This window comes from Monopterus albus, unplaced genomic scaffold, assembly GCF_001952655.1.
Source record: "Monopterus albus unplaced genomic scaffold, M_albus_1.0 scaffold129.1, whole genome shotgun sequence".
In the NCBI taxonomy this organism is placed as follows: Eukaryota; Metazoa; Chordata; class Actinopteri; order Synbranchiformes; family Synbranchidae; genus Monopterus; species Monopterus albus.
Genome location: NW_018128009.1, coordinates 1,499,899 through 1,517,769, shown reverse-complemented (window position 1 = coordinate 1,517,769; position 17,871 = coordinate 1,499,899). Strand labels below are relative to the sequence as shown.

The 17,871-nt window shown below is 40.7% G+C and overlaps 1 protein-coding gene across 12 annotated transcripts in view; it reads left to right on the top strand.

The window, feature by feature from the left end:
- Window positions 1-17,871, top strand: part of elavl4 (ELAV like neuron-specific RNA binding protein 4) — an 81,932-nt gene that overhangs the window by 10,718 nt on the left and 53,343 nt on the right. For 2 of the 12 annotated variants that reach the window (XM_020613029.1, XM_020613026.1), the window contains exon 1: window positions 11,482-11,772. The exons of 9 other annotated variants lie outside the window; for them this stretch is intronic. In XM_020613029.1, coding sequence (XP_020468685.1) covers window positions 11,749-11,772 — 24 coding nt within the window. In that variant the 5' untranslated portion in view covers window positions 11,482-11,748. Of the gene's footprint in view, window positions 1-10,240; window positions 10,524-11,481; window positions 11,773-17,871 lie in introns of those variants that run through there. One more of the 12 variants, XM_020613027.1, reaches the window with a different exon arrangement.

Here is a 17,871-nt window from a genome sequence, read left to right as displayed (position 1 = left end):
CCAACAACAAGTATGACCCACGTACGGAATGAGGCAAGTGATTTGCTACAGAGGTTAATAGTTTATGCGGGATTGGATCTGGAACTGAACACAATTCGAGACACCGAACAACATTATCATGAACCGGACGAAGATTTTGACCCTGAAAAAAACTTTTTTAAGAACTCTGAAAATAACTGCAAGTATTACACGGATGAGCAGTTTAACAGCAATGTCAAGACTGAAAACAAATTATCACTAATTCACTTTAATAGCAGAAGTTTATACGCAAACTTTAGGAGTATAAAACATTATCTTATTAGTCTTATAAACCATCAAGCCTCAAATCACATGATGGTGGTCACATGATGTCGTGCTCACTTATTAAAACACCATTTTAGAACAAACTGACCTGTCCGTCATAAAACCATAATACATAAAGTTACAGATAACAGCTGGTCTTCTCTGTGGCTGAGGTGAACAAAGGTTCGTTGAGGATGTGTACATAAACAACAAAACAACAGCAGAACACATGCACAAACAATACAATCAAAGTACTATAGTACTGCAATATACCGTATGTATATGAATAATACTTACAGGTGGACCTCTGGGACCAGGCTGACCTGTGAGACCCTGCACACACAGACCGACATTATCTTCAGGTATAATAACAACAATAAAGCAGCTCCAAGAGTTTTACATTACATACATGTATGTATATAATTCAATTCTGTTTAATATTGAAGTCACAGTTAAAGGAGGTGTTGAACTGGACTACATTATATTCAGAGGTGTTCCTAATATTCTGACCCTCTCATGTATGTAGCTGGGGAGAACAAGAATATAGAGACACCTCTGAATATAATGTAGTCCAGTTCAACACCTCCTTTAACTGTGACTTCAATATTAAACAGAATTGAATTATATACATACATGTATGTAATGTAAAACTCTTGGAGCTGCTTTATTGTTGTTATTATACCTGAAGATAATGTCGGTCTGTGTGTGCAGGGTCTCACAGGTCAGCCTGGTCCCAGAGGTCCACCTGTAAGTATTATTCATATACATACGGTATATTGCAGTACTATAGTACTTTGATTGCATTGTTTGTGCATGTGTTCTGCTGTTGTTTTGTTGTTTATGTACACATCCTCAACGAACCTTTGTTCACCTCAGCCACAGAGAAGACCAGCTGTTATCTGTAACTTTATACTTGTACTAGGTATAAGCACATTGATATTGGATTAGCATTTGTTGGATATGTGTAAAATTATGTGTGTTGACATATCAACTGTCTTTACATGCTTGAAAGAATAAATCAAATCAAAATCAAATCAAATCAATGTCATTTAGGTTGACAGTGTTTTTTTTTAAAGAGCAGCCTGAGGTGTATGTATTGGATCATGCAGATTTACTGACAGTGTACACATACTGCAGATATGTCGGCTTTCAAAACCTTGACAAAGGAGGTATTAGCCAGTGCAAGCCCTCTGTGATAATCTCACTCAGATGCCTTCAGCTCAGTCATCTCCTTCACAAAAGATATAAATTCATAATGCAAAGCTAAATAAATAAATCTTGTTGTGAAAAGAACATTATTCAAACCTTTTCTAAAATAATATTTCTAGATTATTTTCTTTGTTGACACCAGTTTGAGATTTTATATGAAACAGGAAGTAAGAGGAGTGGTGTGAATTAATGTGCCTTAGTGTTGGCAGCTCAGCGCCTGTTGATGCTGAGCTGTCAAACTCTGCTGATACTTGAGTGATCGTCACCGTCTAGGATCCTGGTGTGTTGATGAACACCACAATTTTTTTTCCCTCTCAGAATTGATAGTTTCAAAGCCAATGCGTTTTTATTGATTCACTAATTGCTGGGGATGAAGCGAAGTATCTGCTGTCACCATGAATAAATGATGTATGACTGACTTGTGCATTAGTGCTGAGGGGGAAGTGACCACTGAAGCTGGCCACCAGCTACACTGGGAGGTGTCTAGTATATGGGCCTGTGTTTAGTGTGCCCAGAAAGTAATCTTAAATGTGTGATAGCTTTGTTTTCAATTGATTAGATTAAGCAGGACAGCCGTTCATGAAAGGCTAAATCGAGATAAGATATTGGAAATTGATGGAAATACTGCCGATGCTATTTTTGTCCAACAGGAGGCCAACGCTAAGTGGGTCCTCTTTACAACCAACAGATGCAACAACAGCATCATCATGCCAACAACCCCTTCACTCCCATTAATAATAAATATATTCTAATAGCAGGATTCTGTTTTACCATAGAGTCCAACCTGAGCCTGTACATTAATGACTAGACTGTATAGTGAGCTTATTGAAAGGAATTACATTCTTTTTATACTGAACCTCCTCCTGAAGACATAATATATGTATGTGTTTATTTGTGTTTGCAGCATTACATTTGTCTTTCTGGGCTTAATTTAATGTAACATTATGAATTGTAAATTTACTCAGAACATGACTGATGCCTTTTCTACACCTCTTGTCACTTTCTGAGCTGAAAATAATTTTTTGTGTGTGTGTTTTCTACTGAAAACTAAACATTCCAACAAAACAAAATAACTGTCTCTCGGCTTTAAAGCATTGAATCCCAGTGTAGTTTTTTTGTTTCTTGTTCATTGCCCACTTGCTTTTTCTTCAAGCATGAGAATGGGTGGTTAAGCATGAAGTGACATTTGGAGAGCTGGATTTGTGCAGCATGAGGCACGGTTTGGTCCACAGTGCCGTCGGCCAGCCCTGTGAAGGACTCTGGATGCTTCTCATTTCTAAAAGGTTATTGCTTATCAAAAAGCATAGTGCATTTATGCAGATCAGATTGTATGAGATTTTTTGATGAAGCTTTTAATATTATGGGTGGCAGGTGGTGTTTCAGTGGCTGACATTTTTTCACTTGAGGTCTGATTAAGAATTTCTGTAAAAGATGAAAACTGGACTAAATTCTGCAAATAAAAGGCCTGACGGTGAGCAACAGTCAGTTTGAACCTCGAGTGGGAATCTCTATATGTGTTTTGCATTACTGTAGCCTGGGCTAGTGTGCATGTAAGTGGGTGAGAGCTGTGATTAAAGCCTCCAACAGATGGACCACAGCAGCCGCCCTATGAGCATGGATATACCCCAACTGGGATCAAACACAAAACAGGCAGCCACCCGTCCATCCCAGTCCCACTGCTACTATATACCCACCACACTGCAGCGTGACCACTGCTACCTTTCACACACCCAGTTTAGACTAGAGGACAGGACCAAAAAACATCGTTTGATATTCTAGTCATCACATATATTGCTGAGACTCGAGAAGCTCTGAATGTGTATAAATAAACACCAATATATTTACTATACATCACTGACAATTAACAGCAAGACTAAACGTCATGATCAGTCATGAGAGTTACTGGCCTGCTGAAGTTGAATGTCACCCCAAGCTGTGGACCACGCTGTTGTCCAAATGGACACTAATCCACCAGAGTCCCATTGAGAATACACTGTCCGTGCCAGAACACATGCCAGTCTCAACAGCCAATGAATAGCTAAGCCTCTCTGAGCAATTTCACAAACCTTCTCTCATTTGTGTTAGGCTACAGCCTCAAAGATCCAATTTTACTGCATCTGTCCTGCAGAAACAGAGAAAACACCAGTGTGTTTGCTCAGTAGAATGGTGTTAAATATGCCACCGTGTTCTGGTATAAGTCTTCAACTGTTTAATTTCAATGTGTAAATTTTATGTGTTTTCTAGTACGTTTCCTGTTGATTTCTCTAGACAAAGCACCAGTTAATCAAAACACAGATAAAGCAGTTGCCTATATATTATTTTGAAATAAATTTACAGTGTGTTTTTGTTGATTTTACATAGAATCTGAAAAGGAATTCTCCATATATAGAGATAGAGCATTCAGACTGAGCTTTGAACTGTGACAGCTCTGCAGTCTGCAAAGCTCCAGCCATACCAAACAGCTCTGAGTTAAAATGGAAGAAAGCGGCTGCATCAAATGCAGCACAGCCTTGTTCCACGATCGGTGTGATGAATACATTTCTGATCTGAGGGGCTTGGGGTTACGCTGACTGTGTATCATGCCCACTGACATACAGGTAAAAGAGTTTGGGAGGAGAGTTTTAACTAGATTAGATACAAAATACTTGTCTTTAATATAATAAATGTCTTTCAAGGGATTCACTTTCTCTCACTGGGTATTATAAATTAACACATTTGTAGAATGGCAGGCCAAGCTAGGAATTGGTTGCTAGTTTTTCCAAGTGAGAACCAAAATGTCAGTTTTTTTTTATTTGCTCACAATCAAAAACAGGAGCAATGACCCCAAAGCAAATAACTCGCTAATGAATATTGGTTTTTCAGTCTTTTAGTCAGTGGGATGGCTCAGAAATACCCATGCCTTTGAAATAAGTAGCAAAGTACTAGATTTTATTTCCTAACTTTAGGATTCACAATGAAAACTGTGCAGACAGAAACATTATCACAACTGCAAAGGACGTATTTTCAAGGTCAGGAAGTGATTTGATATTAAAATGTGAGAGATATTCTTGATATCTTTGTTTGGAACACCCATTTGGAGAATTTTATCATTAGTGGCATTGGTCTGTGTTTTCTAAATGCTTTAATGTGAAAGGACTTTGCACCAGTGAACTGAGATTTTTCTGTGCAAGCTGGCTTTTTGCTCAACTTCACCCATCTAGTATTTCAGTGAGAGGCTGTGATCTTCACTGCCCTGCCAAAATAATTTAACATAATTTACTCTTAGTGGTTTGAATAAGGTGCTATTGTGGTGATGTTACTCTTAATACTGTTTTGTCTTAGGATTGGCTTTTGTGGCAGACTTACTTCCCTCCCTTACTAACCTGTCAGTACAGTAATGCACAAAGCACCCTGCTTGTACAGACAAAGAACATAAGTGATTGAATGTGCAATGGCAATGCAGGGGCACTGTATGTCTCTAATCATGAATTTATCAAAACTCAGTGTCCACAGCATCTATGGCATTGGTTCATGAAACTAAAGTGGCTGGCCTTAACACTGAACGCAAACAACAAAAGTCAACTTAGTCCAAACTGCCCATTGTTGTCTGGATGCAGACACATTGTGTTAATAGCTGTCTTCTGACTGGGATTCAGTGATGTCGTTAGGCAGGGAGACAGGCAAGTTGAAGGCTGTGATTCTCATTTGTTGATTGTTACTGGCAGAGGGTGGACTCCTGCCAGGAAAGAGATGATCATCAGTTTGAGTAGCACAGCGAGATGCTACCACTGCCAGAACTTCAATAGGGCAACTAAACCTATCCTTCAAGGGCAAATCAAAAAGATCCCAAGTAAGCTGCAGCATACTGAGGAGGCTGTTCTGGTCTATTAAATGTATTAGGCTGTTTTACTGCATAGACTGCTGTGGTATTTTGCATTGAAATCCGCTGAGCCTGAAAAGTAAGGCATTGTTTTTAGCTCCGTTAAAATACTGTTTTCATCGTTGATTACAGTGCTGTTGCTATACACTGTCGAGGGATAATTCAAGTTTCAGATTGTGTTTTCTGTCTTATGCATTAATTTGCTCTGAGCCAGACTAGCAATTACAAAGATCACTTTTGCTGCAAAACAAGTTTTTCTTCTCTTGTTAATAATCAAGGTATTTTCTTTCAGCACTTTGAGGTAACACCTCTGCGGGTATCTTCACTTCTCCTCCTTTAAATAGAAGTCTTGTTATGCAGATTGAAACACAAGACAAGTGTTGAAACACTGCATCTGACATTTAACAAGACTCAAACCGAGCGCACCCACAATTATCACTACATATTCAAACCTGCTATACTGTGTACACTAGTCCTCCCCCCCCCACCCCCACCCCTCGTCCCCCACGCTCTTTCACACTTGTTATCAGAGTACTATGTGTTGGCTGCTAAGTGCATATTGTGTATCTACAGTACTATACTACCACAGATAAATTTGAACCTGGAGATTCAACATAAACAAACTGAGATTTTTAAGGGCTTGGCAGAGCTATGGCATCATGACTATGTGCAAGAGAACCAAAAGGAGTAAGAGGGATTGAGAGGAACAACACAGCCTGCAGTTAATCCATTAAGGCCTATGACTAGGAGGGGTTTAGGGTGGAGAAGCAGGGCCGAATGGAGGGCAAGGAGAGTTCATGACAATTAGCCGACTCTGTTTTCCAAATTAGCAGGCTAGAAGCATATGCTGAAGCACAATTCTGTGGTCCAACCTTTAAAAGCTTTGGCTATACGGCAGACATCTTGTCAGACTGACATACTTCATGAATTGAAAGGTTGTGTGTTTTGGGGGCAGATGTTTAACCATACACATGTTTGCATTCATATAGATTCACTTGTGCAAAAGTGTGTATGTATGTGTGTGTGTGTGTGTGTGTGTGTGTGTGTGTGTGTGTGTGTGTGTGTGTGTGTGTGTGTGTTTATGGATGTGAGCCAGAGCCAATCAGTGAGATTGGGTATCACATTGCTGACGATATGGCTGGCTCTTCTGGGTTAAAGCCACAAAAGCTTTTTAACTTTCACAACTTTACAAGAGGAAAGAAATATCATTTGCTTCCTCAAAAACTATTTAGCATCCGTCATCATCTAAAACGCCAAATAATGCATCCAATCAATGCTACATGCACTTTGTCTGACAAAATGGGAATACCATTAAAAATGAGTAGAATTTTTTTTTAGCCATTACCCTTAATTATTTCTTTGACATTTTTACATTTGCAGATATGAGCTGTATTGCATTTTATTCACACATAAACATAAAGAGAGGCCATTTCCACAAGAAAATAAGTTACTCTGCAATACTACTAACATCCACATGGATACCTAGAACACGTCAACCGCTCCCTCCATCTGTCCATACATCTTACTAAAATGCACAGCATTTACCTTTAACTATGACATGGTAGCAACACGATTCCATCTTTGTTATGTGTTTGTGTATTAAAACTGCACACAGAGACACACAAACTCCATAACATAACACTGCAGAGAGCAGATTGTGTTTATAGCTAATTTACTGAGTAGTGGCAGTCACTTTCATTGCTTTATAAAACCGTGGTCCTGTAGAGCAATTTAGTGAAATGGCACATAGAGAGAGAGACTATTTTCACTTTCAAATCACATTCTCATTTAGAGAAAAGGTTATTTGTATCATATTACAGAGGGAGAAAACAACATCAAAACACTGCCCTTTATGAAATAAGAAAATAATCACCCTCTATTATCACCTCACTTTTTACTGCCTCTGCACATCAACAGCTGAAAGTTGACGCCACACAGCAACAGAAAACTGAGATGTGATTTGTCATTCAGGTAATGCCATAGATCTGACTTCATATTCCTTATTTATGAAAATTACAATTAAAATGCAGCAATACTGTACATGTTTGGAGCAGAGTATTATAGGCCATGAGGTGGAGAATATTCTTTTCCAACACAAAACCTTTAATAAACTCAAAGGTCAGTCAAAGAGGATATAAGATGGACAGGAACCTGAGGGTGTGTTGCCTGTTAGCTACTATTAGCTGTGAATTTTGCTTCTTTCAGAAATGACACAGAGTCATATAACAAAGGAAGATAGACAAAGATCCACTTCTATTGATATCTGTTTTCTTTCTGTTACATTCTACATTACTCTCCCTCTGTTGTGTTATATACAGTTTGATCAGTTTGGTCTGGACAAATCTCCAGACCGTGAGTGCCAGTATATTCTGTTCCATCTGAAACAACAGCTAGCTTGTTCAGCCCATGTTTCCCCTTTGTGTGTGTGTGTGTGTGTGTGTGTGTGTGTGTGTGTGTGCCTCAGTACTGCTCAAACCTAATTGAAGGCGTATTGAGGATTCTCATTAGTATATCAGGCACATAGTTCTGATGTAGGTAGGCTAGCTGTACTGGAGCTAACCAGACATCTGGAGAGGTTGTGGGGCGACTTGGAGAGTTTGGGGAGGTTTAGTTCACGTATTTGTCTGCCAGAACACTAACACTTTGTCTCTTTCCCATTTCATCTTTTTTTTTTTTTTTTACACAATACATTTCCAGTGTGTTCATTTGGGAGCTAATTTGTAAGTGCATAAGCATTGCTTAACATATCATACCCTGTGTTCGCAAGGTGGGACCCCACCCCCCATTATATTTGTTTTAGTATCAAGAACTTGGGCCTGATTAGGTGATTTGCTGAAAGCCTGACTATCGTTGCTGTTATGAGGTGACAAAGAGTAATGTAAAGTTTTTACAAACTGTAACTTGCCAGCAGGGATATATGTAATGGGTATTAAAATAATTTATATACCTTTTGTCATTATTAGTATTTGATTAATCATTTAGTCTGTCCCGAGCCCAGATAAATAGACAGGGTTGTGTCCGGAAGGGCATCCGGCATCAGATTCACTGTGGCAACCCCTAATGGGAACAGCCGAAGGTAGAGTAGTAGTAGTCGTAGTAGTAGTAGTAGTAGTAGTAGTAGTAGAAGATTAACCATTTAGTCTATATATTGTGATAAATACTTTAAATTACCCAACACAATTCTCCAGAGCCTAAGGTGACATTTTTTCACTGTTTATTTTGTTTAACAAATAGTAAAAAAGTCATAAAAGCAACAAATCTTTACATTTGAGATGCTGGAACCGTTTGGATTTTTGTTTACATTGCTTGAGAGTTGACTTTACAGCAGTTAATTAATGATCAAACTTCTTGCTGGTGAATTTTCTATTAATTGAGTACTCGGTTAAGTACTTAATTGTCTGAGCTCTACTTGTTGCATTTGTGCATCTCCAGAAAATGTACCTAACCATGAATTTAATTAAGTCCAATCTAAAAACTTACCCCTAACCAGAAATTTCTTCTTTACTGGTTTTTACATTGTTATGAATAGTGTGTAAAATTCTTTAGTAAAAGATTATAGTCACATGTCAGTAAAAATAAACTGTGATCATGTGTGAGAATGTATCATGAGCTGGAAGGACAGGAGGAATCACTGTGATGGATGTTCGCTTCTGGCAGGCCTCACACAGCTGAATGCTAATTGAAACAAACCAACATGAGAATGAGAGCTGACTTACTGACCGCCTCTTATTGCTGTGATGAGCACCAAGGAAACAGTATGATCATGTGTTGGAAGACTGATTATATTGTGATCTCTTGTCTCTTGTCTGGCAACATGATGTTATTACCACAGTACAGTAATATCAAGTCAGGCTATATTTATATCAACAACCTTAATATGTTTGAATGTGTCAAAGAATTGATGGTACAACACACACATACTGAACAGTATATATACATTTTTTGTGTGTATGTGCATATGAATGTCTTTATGTATGCTTACGGAGTATGGTGTGGACCAGCATCGGTTTCATTTTGAGCATTCTGAGTGTGTGTCTGTAAATATATGTGTGTGTGAAGGCACAACACTGTTGCCTGCCAGGTAACTGTGTTAAAGGAGGCAAGAGCTCCCTCTTCTTGTCTGCCTGAAAGAGGGGACAGCTGAAGAAAATCAATCTAAGGCATGTTTGCTGCTGGGCATAAACAATTATTTATGTTAATTATTAGTCATTAGCAATAAATAAACTGTATTGAAGATGATTTGTCAGAGTAATTGGTAACAACATCAAACAGTCGTAATTTGATAGTAGCATTTGATTAAGTAGTCTGTATTAATTACTCCTTGAAGCAGTAGACAACGTTTTGTGCTCTATTACAGTTATCACAATTAAAAAATGAGCAGCTACTTTAAAAAGAGCATTTTGGGGAGCGTGGGTTGTGGTTTTTGGTGAGGTGGAAGAAAAGAGACGAACTGCTGCCGCTGCTTTTCAGCTTAATATGAGAAGTCTCCACATGGTTTAAGAACAGTCGTAAAGCCCACACTAAAACACTGCAGCAGCAATGCAGATAACCTCTACGTGGATAATGAGGGTGGAAAACGAAATGTACTGTATGTGAATGTGGTTACAAACTACAAGGCGCGCGTGAGTTAAAGCGGTGCTCATCTCATGCATAGTTATTAACAGTCAGGTGAGGGAAAATTAAAGTCACCTTAGCGGCTTCCAGTGATGCTGCACCACCCGCCACGTCGTGGACCACACGAGCCTGCCTCCTCCACTCGCATCCAGGACTGCACCGCCCCGGCCGCACCTCCCCAGCCAATGGGAGACCGCGCGCGAGGTGACTGGGTGCTCCTTAAATGGCTTACTGGGGAAAGGTACCGAGGTTTTTGCTCTGATTATTTTTTCCCCCCCTCTGAGTGGATTTTGTCGCTGCGTTGTTTTGTCTTAGTGGCTTTTTATTGTGCGCCAGTGCTTCCGCCACATCTAGCGCGGGACAGGGCTGCGGGTCTCCCACACCCAGGGCTTCGCTTTGTTTAGTTTTGGCTCCGTTAGACTCACTACATCAAAACGTCGGTTCATTCATCCTTTCCAGCAAGCTGCTCCCTCGCTGACTTGACCGGCTTCTAAAGTTTGTCCGCCGATAACACAGTAACCGTACGTAACGCCAGCAGACTGAAACAAGAATGGTCATGGTGAGTAGATATCGAACTGTAGGACGCTGGTTCTCTATTGTACTTATTTGTTTCTTTATTGTGCCTTAAGTCTGCAACAACAAGCTGGGCGTAATGTAACAGCAGCGGGCAGATGGGTTTGTATTGCCTACAGCATACAGCCGCTTTCACTGTATCTTTCCTTTTTTATTTACTACAAATAAATGCACTATATATATACACACACAAATGATACTATAGCCTATCGCATTCTGCATAGGCAGGTGCAGCATCCGTTCTGATATTTGGTCTTTAAATCCCAACAAATGCAAATTATGAGCTGCCAATTAAGCAGACAATTTTGTTTTAGTCAAATTCTACAGTTTTATTTTGAAACGAGGGATTTATTCATGAAAACAATCGAATCTGCAGTTACCTAAAGACCCCAATCATTATTTTGTCCATGTGTGGAAAGGCGTGTTGGTGTGTGTGTGTAAGGGAGAGAGACAGGGAGTACACAGTCATGTAAACGTACGGGAGATTTTAACATTCACCCAGTAGTAGCTCATTTATATACACAGTGCTGCGCAGGCATCCTATTACCATAGTGCCCGAGGCTACAATCACTCTCCTAGAGCGCTGCTCCGCGCCGCTCTGCCCGGCTCACTCAAGCACAGACCACAGCAGCGATTGATTGCTTTGCTGGGATTCAGAAAGCTTTTCTCTGCCAAACCAGGCTGAGGATGGCGTGTGCCTATGAAGGCTCAGAGCCAGCCAAAGAGCGGCGTTAACACCGAAGGAGGGGGAGGTGAAGCCAAGGGCTGACAGGCAAGACAAGAAGCCAATCACAGACTGTAAATGAGGGGTGGGGGGTAGGGGGCGGTTTCTGACCTTCCAGCTGAGCAGGCGACTGGGCGGGTGGCTGTGGGAAGGAGGGTACAGAGCAAGGAGGGAGGGCAGGCTTGCTGCAGCCCAGCGCTCTCATCCGGACTCACCATTCTCCTCTCAGCATCTGTAGAAGAAGGCGATGCCTGCTCCGTGCGCCTCCGCTACGCTGCTCTCTGCTCGCTGCTAACACTCAGGCAGAAACAGGAAGAGAGGCAGAGTGAGAAGACGAGAGAAAAATAAGGAGACAGTGTGACAAGAGTCTAAGACAGGAAGAGGGTTAGAAAGAGAAGGGATTTTTATTGCTGAGGCGTTGCTGTAGCTGTTGTGTGAGGAGAGAGAGAGAGAGAGAGAGCGTGAGACCACGGCCGGCGTCTCCCAAATGGAGTGGAATGGGTTTAAGATGGTAAGGAAGAATCTTACAGGCACCCTGCTACTATACTATGCTGTACATTGTTATCCATCATTTCATTTTGGGCTGGCTGCTGTGGCTAGAGCAGGTTGTAGTTTTAGCTGTACACCTGCAGTCAGTATGTAGGCTGTTATATTCTTCTAGCACAGGAAATGCAGTAATACTGTTGAACTATTTGTTGTGCAGAATGTTAACTTCCTTCATACAGAATAGAGGGATACAGCAGGGGGTTATTTAGGCGAGGTCTATGGGCAGTATGAGAAATGGATGAGGAGAGAGAGCCAGATATTATGCTAGAGGTGTAGAGACAGGAGTAGAGGTAGGAAAGATGGGGAGAGTAAGAGGAAGGGAAGAGTTAAATTGGGCAACAGCACCCATCTTATATTAAGGCCAGTCCACCCTCCCCTTTTCCTGTCTTTGCACCACTCTGAAATATTTACCTGCATATAGTGCTGCAGCAAAGGTGGAAGGCACATTGTTAATGTTGAATTAACTGTAAGGTGGTAGGGAAACTAGACTCTGGCTTTGATATGCATGTATGGAAAGTAGTCCTTGTCAATTGTGTAGATGTGTAGATATGTTATCTGTCATGCTGCCTGTGTACAAAGTGGGAATCTGTGTTGTTTATGTGCTATGTCAGAGCTAGACAAGGATGAGAGTACATGTGTTGCAGTAATCCGTGTGCCTGGATTACAATACACTGTAATGCTGTGCATTGTTACTGAAGTTTTAAGCCCATTGCTTATATATGTATGTGTGTGTGTGTGTGTGTGTGCTCAGCTGTGTGTTTGGCTATAAAAAATGTCTGTGCTGGAATTAGAGAAATTGTTATATAGCTATTTAAGTACTCTGATTTGCTCAGCTTCCGGACTCTCACTTCATTCCATTCATCCATCACATGAGAGGTTGACTAACAAAACTAGTGGCCATATTTTTACCTCTGTCATTTATACACAGAAGGACAGAGTTTAATTTTGTTGCCTATGCTGCGTCACTATTCTAACTACACAGTACCATTATTTTGTATTCTCAGTGCATACATCTGTTTTCAAAATGGTTCTCTTACTGTCCACAAAGTGGACTGATTCACTTTTGAAAAATAGTGGAAGCATTCATTTACGTGTTTGTTTGCATGCTGGCTTCTTTCCATTTGATGCAATCAAAATGCTAATTGAAACGAGCAACTCCCATTTTTTGTGACGTAGCTATTGGCGTAACCTAGAAACTTAGCTGGATACTCAGGGTTAGCAACCCAGTGTAACAGAGATGGAGGGGCCTAGCAGTAGCACAAGAGAAGATGGGTGTGAATGCAGAGAAGGGTGGACATAAAAGGAAAATGAAAAGGATCTGTGCCAAAGGATGTGAAACAGTCACACATTCTTCAGTACTGGAGGTATTAGATATGCGTGCATCATGAAGCCTCCTGATGGGAGCCAGTGGGGAACCTGGGCTAGACACAGACCATCATTTCACATACACACACACACACACACACACACACACACAAACATGCAGTGGCTCTATTACCCTCAGGCAGAACACCGTGAGCTCCAAGGTTACACATCAATGCTAATAGGGTGAGGTGTGTAAGGAATTTAATAGCTACAGCGCACTGACCGAATGTGTGCTCAGTGATTTAAGTGTAACTGAAAATCAGAGGAGAACAGGGATAGGTGTTTGGATATGTAGTTCCTGGGGTGCCTATAGGTCTGAAGAACAATAACGGTGATTCACAGTTATCAAGTTAAGAAACAATGGACGATGAGACAAGCAAGCAAACAAAAACAGGAAACAGAGGAATTCAGTTCAGCTACATGATATGCTGAGTTTTGTATGTCTGTGTTATCGCTTTAGTGTATTTGTGTGTGCCTGAGTGTGTATATGAAAGAGACAACTGATGTGCCCAGATGCAGAGTGACATGGTTAACTACAGCCTGATTAAACACAAAGCAAATGGATAAAGTCACAAAGAGAAAGAAGGAGAAGTGGTTCAAGCTGTGGAATGTTTGCCTCTTCATCTTATGTTCCTATGCTCTAGCATTACAGTAGCTCTTAGAATTTACTGTAGATGGGTGTGCTACCTTATACTGTATATATGGATAAACAGATCTTTACTTATTTTGCATGGTGCAGCTGGAGCTATCAGGCTATTCTTAATGTTAGCATGATAGAAAAATTTAAACTTAACCAAGCACTGCCCCCAAGTGCAAAGATTGTAAAATTCTGTCTGCAGTCATAAACATCAAATACTAGCATAACTGGTCATTTCGTTTTTCTTTATTTCTAAGAAACATCATTACAACATTTCATTGGTATAATATAAATTGATTAAATAGCTAGATCATCATTTGGCCACTTCAGCTAACAAAATGATACAGATTCCCTAGACCAGTGCTCTGGTGAGAATTTCTCACAAAATAACATATTTAGCATGTATTCTGTAATATTTGTAACTGATCTCTTGGGCTCAGTGTGTTTTGTTGCTTGTAGAAATGCAGACAAGTGAAAAATTAGAGGAAAAGCCAACATAAAGTGTCTTAGTGAGGTGCTGGGCCACCATGTGTGACCAGAAAAGCTTCACTGCTCCTTGGCATTGACTCTACAAGTCTCTGAACTCTACTGGAGGGATGAACACCATTCTTCCAAAAGATATACCTTCATTTGGTGTTTTGATGATGGTGGCAGAGACGCTGTCTTTAACGTCACTCCAAAATCTCCCCAGTGTTCAACTGGGTTGAGATCTGGTAACTGTGAAGGCCACAGCGTATGATTCACATAATTTTCTTACTCATCAATCTATCATCATCTATCTATCTATCTATCATCAAACCATTCAGTGATCCCTCGGATTCTTTAGACGGGGACACTGTCATCCTGGAAGAGACCGACTGATTTATTCAGGGGTTTAATATGTCACCTGTGTGCAATTTTAAAATGTTGTACGGCCAGCTGTATAGTTTGCAACTGTTTTCAAGAAAACACATTCAGAAGTGGAAGTGAATTATGCATATTGTGAGATGATTTGCTCATTGTGTATTTTTTTCTCAGTATCTTATTTTGACTTACAGAAAGTACACTTTGTAGAAAGACAAGAGGTAAAACTAGTAAAGCAGAGGCCTTAACACAAATCTTAAGCAATCTTATGCTTTGTGTTAAGAGTGCACCGCCATGGTTGGGCACACAATATTTTTCACAAGAAGATGCTACATTGCAGTTAATTTAAGATACAGATAGAATGTCAAACGCCAGCGTCCAAGATGAGCACATTTCTCCACCCCTCCATCTTCCTCCGCTTTATCCAAGACCAGGTCGCGGGGCAGTAGTCCGAGCAGAGCCTCCCAGACTTCCCTCTCCGCACACCACTCCTCTAGCTCCTCACTGGGAACCCCAAGGCGTTCCCAGGCCAGCTGGGAGACATAGTCACAGGGATGTAGATTGACCGGTAAATTGAGAGCTTCGCCTTATGACTCAGCTCCTTCTCCACCACAACGGACCGGTACAGAGACCGCTTTACTGTGGACGCCACACCGATCCGTCTGTCAGCCTGCTGCTCCATTTTTCCCTCACTTGTGAACAAGACCCTGAGATACTTAAACTCCACTTGAGGGAGCAACTCGTCCCCAACGCGGAGAGGACAATCCACCTTTTTCCGATTGAGAACCATGGCCTCGCATTTGGAGGTGCTAATTCTCATCCCTGCCGCTTCACACTTGGCTGCAAACCCCTCCAGTGCACACTGTAGGGAAGCCAACAGAACCAGCGCAAAAAGCAGAGATGAGATTCTGTGGGCACCAAAACAGACACCCTCCGTTACCTGGCTGCGCCTAGAAATTTTGTCCATAAAAATAATGAACAGAATCGGTGACAAAGGGCAACCTTGGCGGGGTCCAACATGCACCGGAATCAGGTCTGACTTATCGCCGGCAATGCGAACCAAGCTCCTACTCCATGCATGTCTGTGATCATGTTATTGTAGTTTAGTTTATGTTCATGTGTATGCTTTATGCACATGTGTGTGGTGTGTGTTATACTCTTCATGTTACCTATATAGCTGTAAGTAAATGGTCAACCCCCATCAGACATGTGCCATCATGTACACATAGACACTAGTCAGTCATATTTCAGTTGTTTAGTGTATTATCCTTCATCCTAGACTGTAATGATGTTTAGAGTTGGTTTTCTTTAAATGTAGGTGGAGGTGAAATGTGAGTATAAGAGCATTTAGTTGGATTTAATTTACTTGGTAAGCTCCTGTCCATCAGTTGTAACAAGGAGCACAACTGGAAAAGTGCGAGACTACAGAAGCTTTTTCCTAATTTTTTTGTTACTCAACTTGTAAATTAAACCCAGAAAGATTCTCTTGAGGTGAGTTAGATCCTCCTTTGATGCACAGTTGTAAAGGAAAGTTTGACACAAAGTTTGATATAAAACCTGTTTTTCAATTTATGAGTTACAGTAATTAAAGTGTTACACCCACCCAAGCGCATCATCACTAATATATACTCTATTTCTCTCTAGTCAACTAGGTGTCAAAAGTATGGCTGCTGTTATAAAGCTGAAGATTTCATTTGTCTCTGACATGATACTACTGTGCTACATTGCTGAAAAAGATTTTTCTCCTACTACCTTGTGTCCTTAAAATTGAAATAAGAAATTTTGTCATTGCTTTGGCATATTTGTGCAAGCACATTATCAGTATTTTAGTGGTACAGTGTCTGTATAAAAATAGCAAAATATTTGATTGTCTTTATATGTCTTTTCCACTTTGCTTTAAACCAAACCTGGATGGGAGCAGTTAATGAGCCAAAAGCCTGTTCGAATAAGAAGCTGCTGTAACAATCTCTGTCCCAATTAGCATGCTTTGGTTTTTAAATATTCCTTTTGTGTGCAGCCTAAACACACGTAAAAATTCACAAAACGGTCATGTTGAAAATTTAATAGGCTTCCACAGCGATTTCCTTCATTTATTTAAAATGCTTTTTTTCCCCCCTTTTTAAAATGCTAGAAATCTGAGAGGCATGGCGAGGCATTCTGCTGTGAGGGGAACAGCGTTCACAAATGCTAGACCTAATTCCTTTGGCAGAAGCTCAAAATGCTACAGACAGACACATAATCAGCTGGGGAGTGTTAGCGCCTCAGCCCACTAGCAAACACAGGACCGAGCCCTTGTTGTGTATTGCTGCTTTTCAGAATAAATATCCCGATGGAAAATACAGTGGGAGGAAAGAGGTAGTCATGTGTATATAGCTCTTTGTTCAGTCAAAGATACAGGAGAGAGGAAACTACTGTAGCTTTCTTTGCTAATTTACTGCTCATTCTTTCTCACTCCTCTGTTTCCCTGTGTCTCTCTCTTTCTCTCTCTTCCTTCCTTCTTCCCTCTCTTTCTCTCATCCTTCACTGTACCCTGTGTGTTTTGGTATTCATACAGATGTTTTGGATTTGAGTGGCAGTTTCTCCAGAGACTGTGCACAAGCGGTTGACTCGTCTCATCTGCATTTTGCATCCCAGGGAAAAAACCAAAACAGAAAGGAGTGGAATGTATCAGCAGGCAGACAGGATGCATGTGTGTGACAGAGAGCATGTGTGCGCACATTGCCTGTTGTTTGGTAGATTAACCGGCCCACATTGTTGCCGTTTGATATTTAAAGGGTATTTCAAGGTCACGCTTCGGACAGGCCTCACTGCCTCTGACATATTAAACATTTATATATTTCTGTAACCAGATAAATTATAAATTGAACATACTACAAAATGACACAATTGTCGTTGTCGGTAATAGACACATTAGGGCCTACAAACACACATGACATCCTTTAGCCTGCCTTTTTTCACCAAGAGAAATGCTAACACGGGGGAAAAAATGTCAGTGTTGCTTTGTGCATAAGGATAATAGGATAATCACGTTTATTTGGCCAAGCATGTTACACACACACGGAATTTGTTTCTGGTACAAAACTGAGGCAGCCATCTGCGGTGCCAACTCAACCGATGGCTCTAACCATCGGGGGCAACTTGGGGGTTTAGTGTCTTGCCCAAGGACACTTCAACGTGTGGACTTTAGGCACAGTGATTTGAACCTCCAACCCTCTGGTT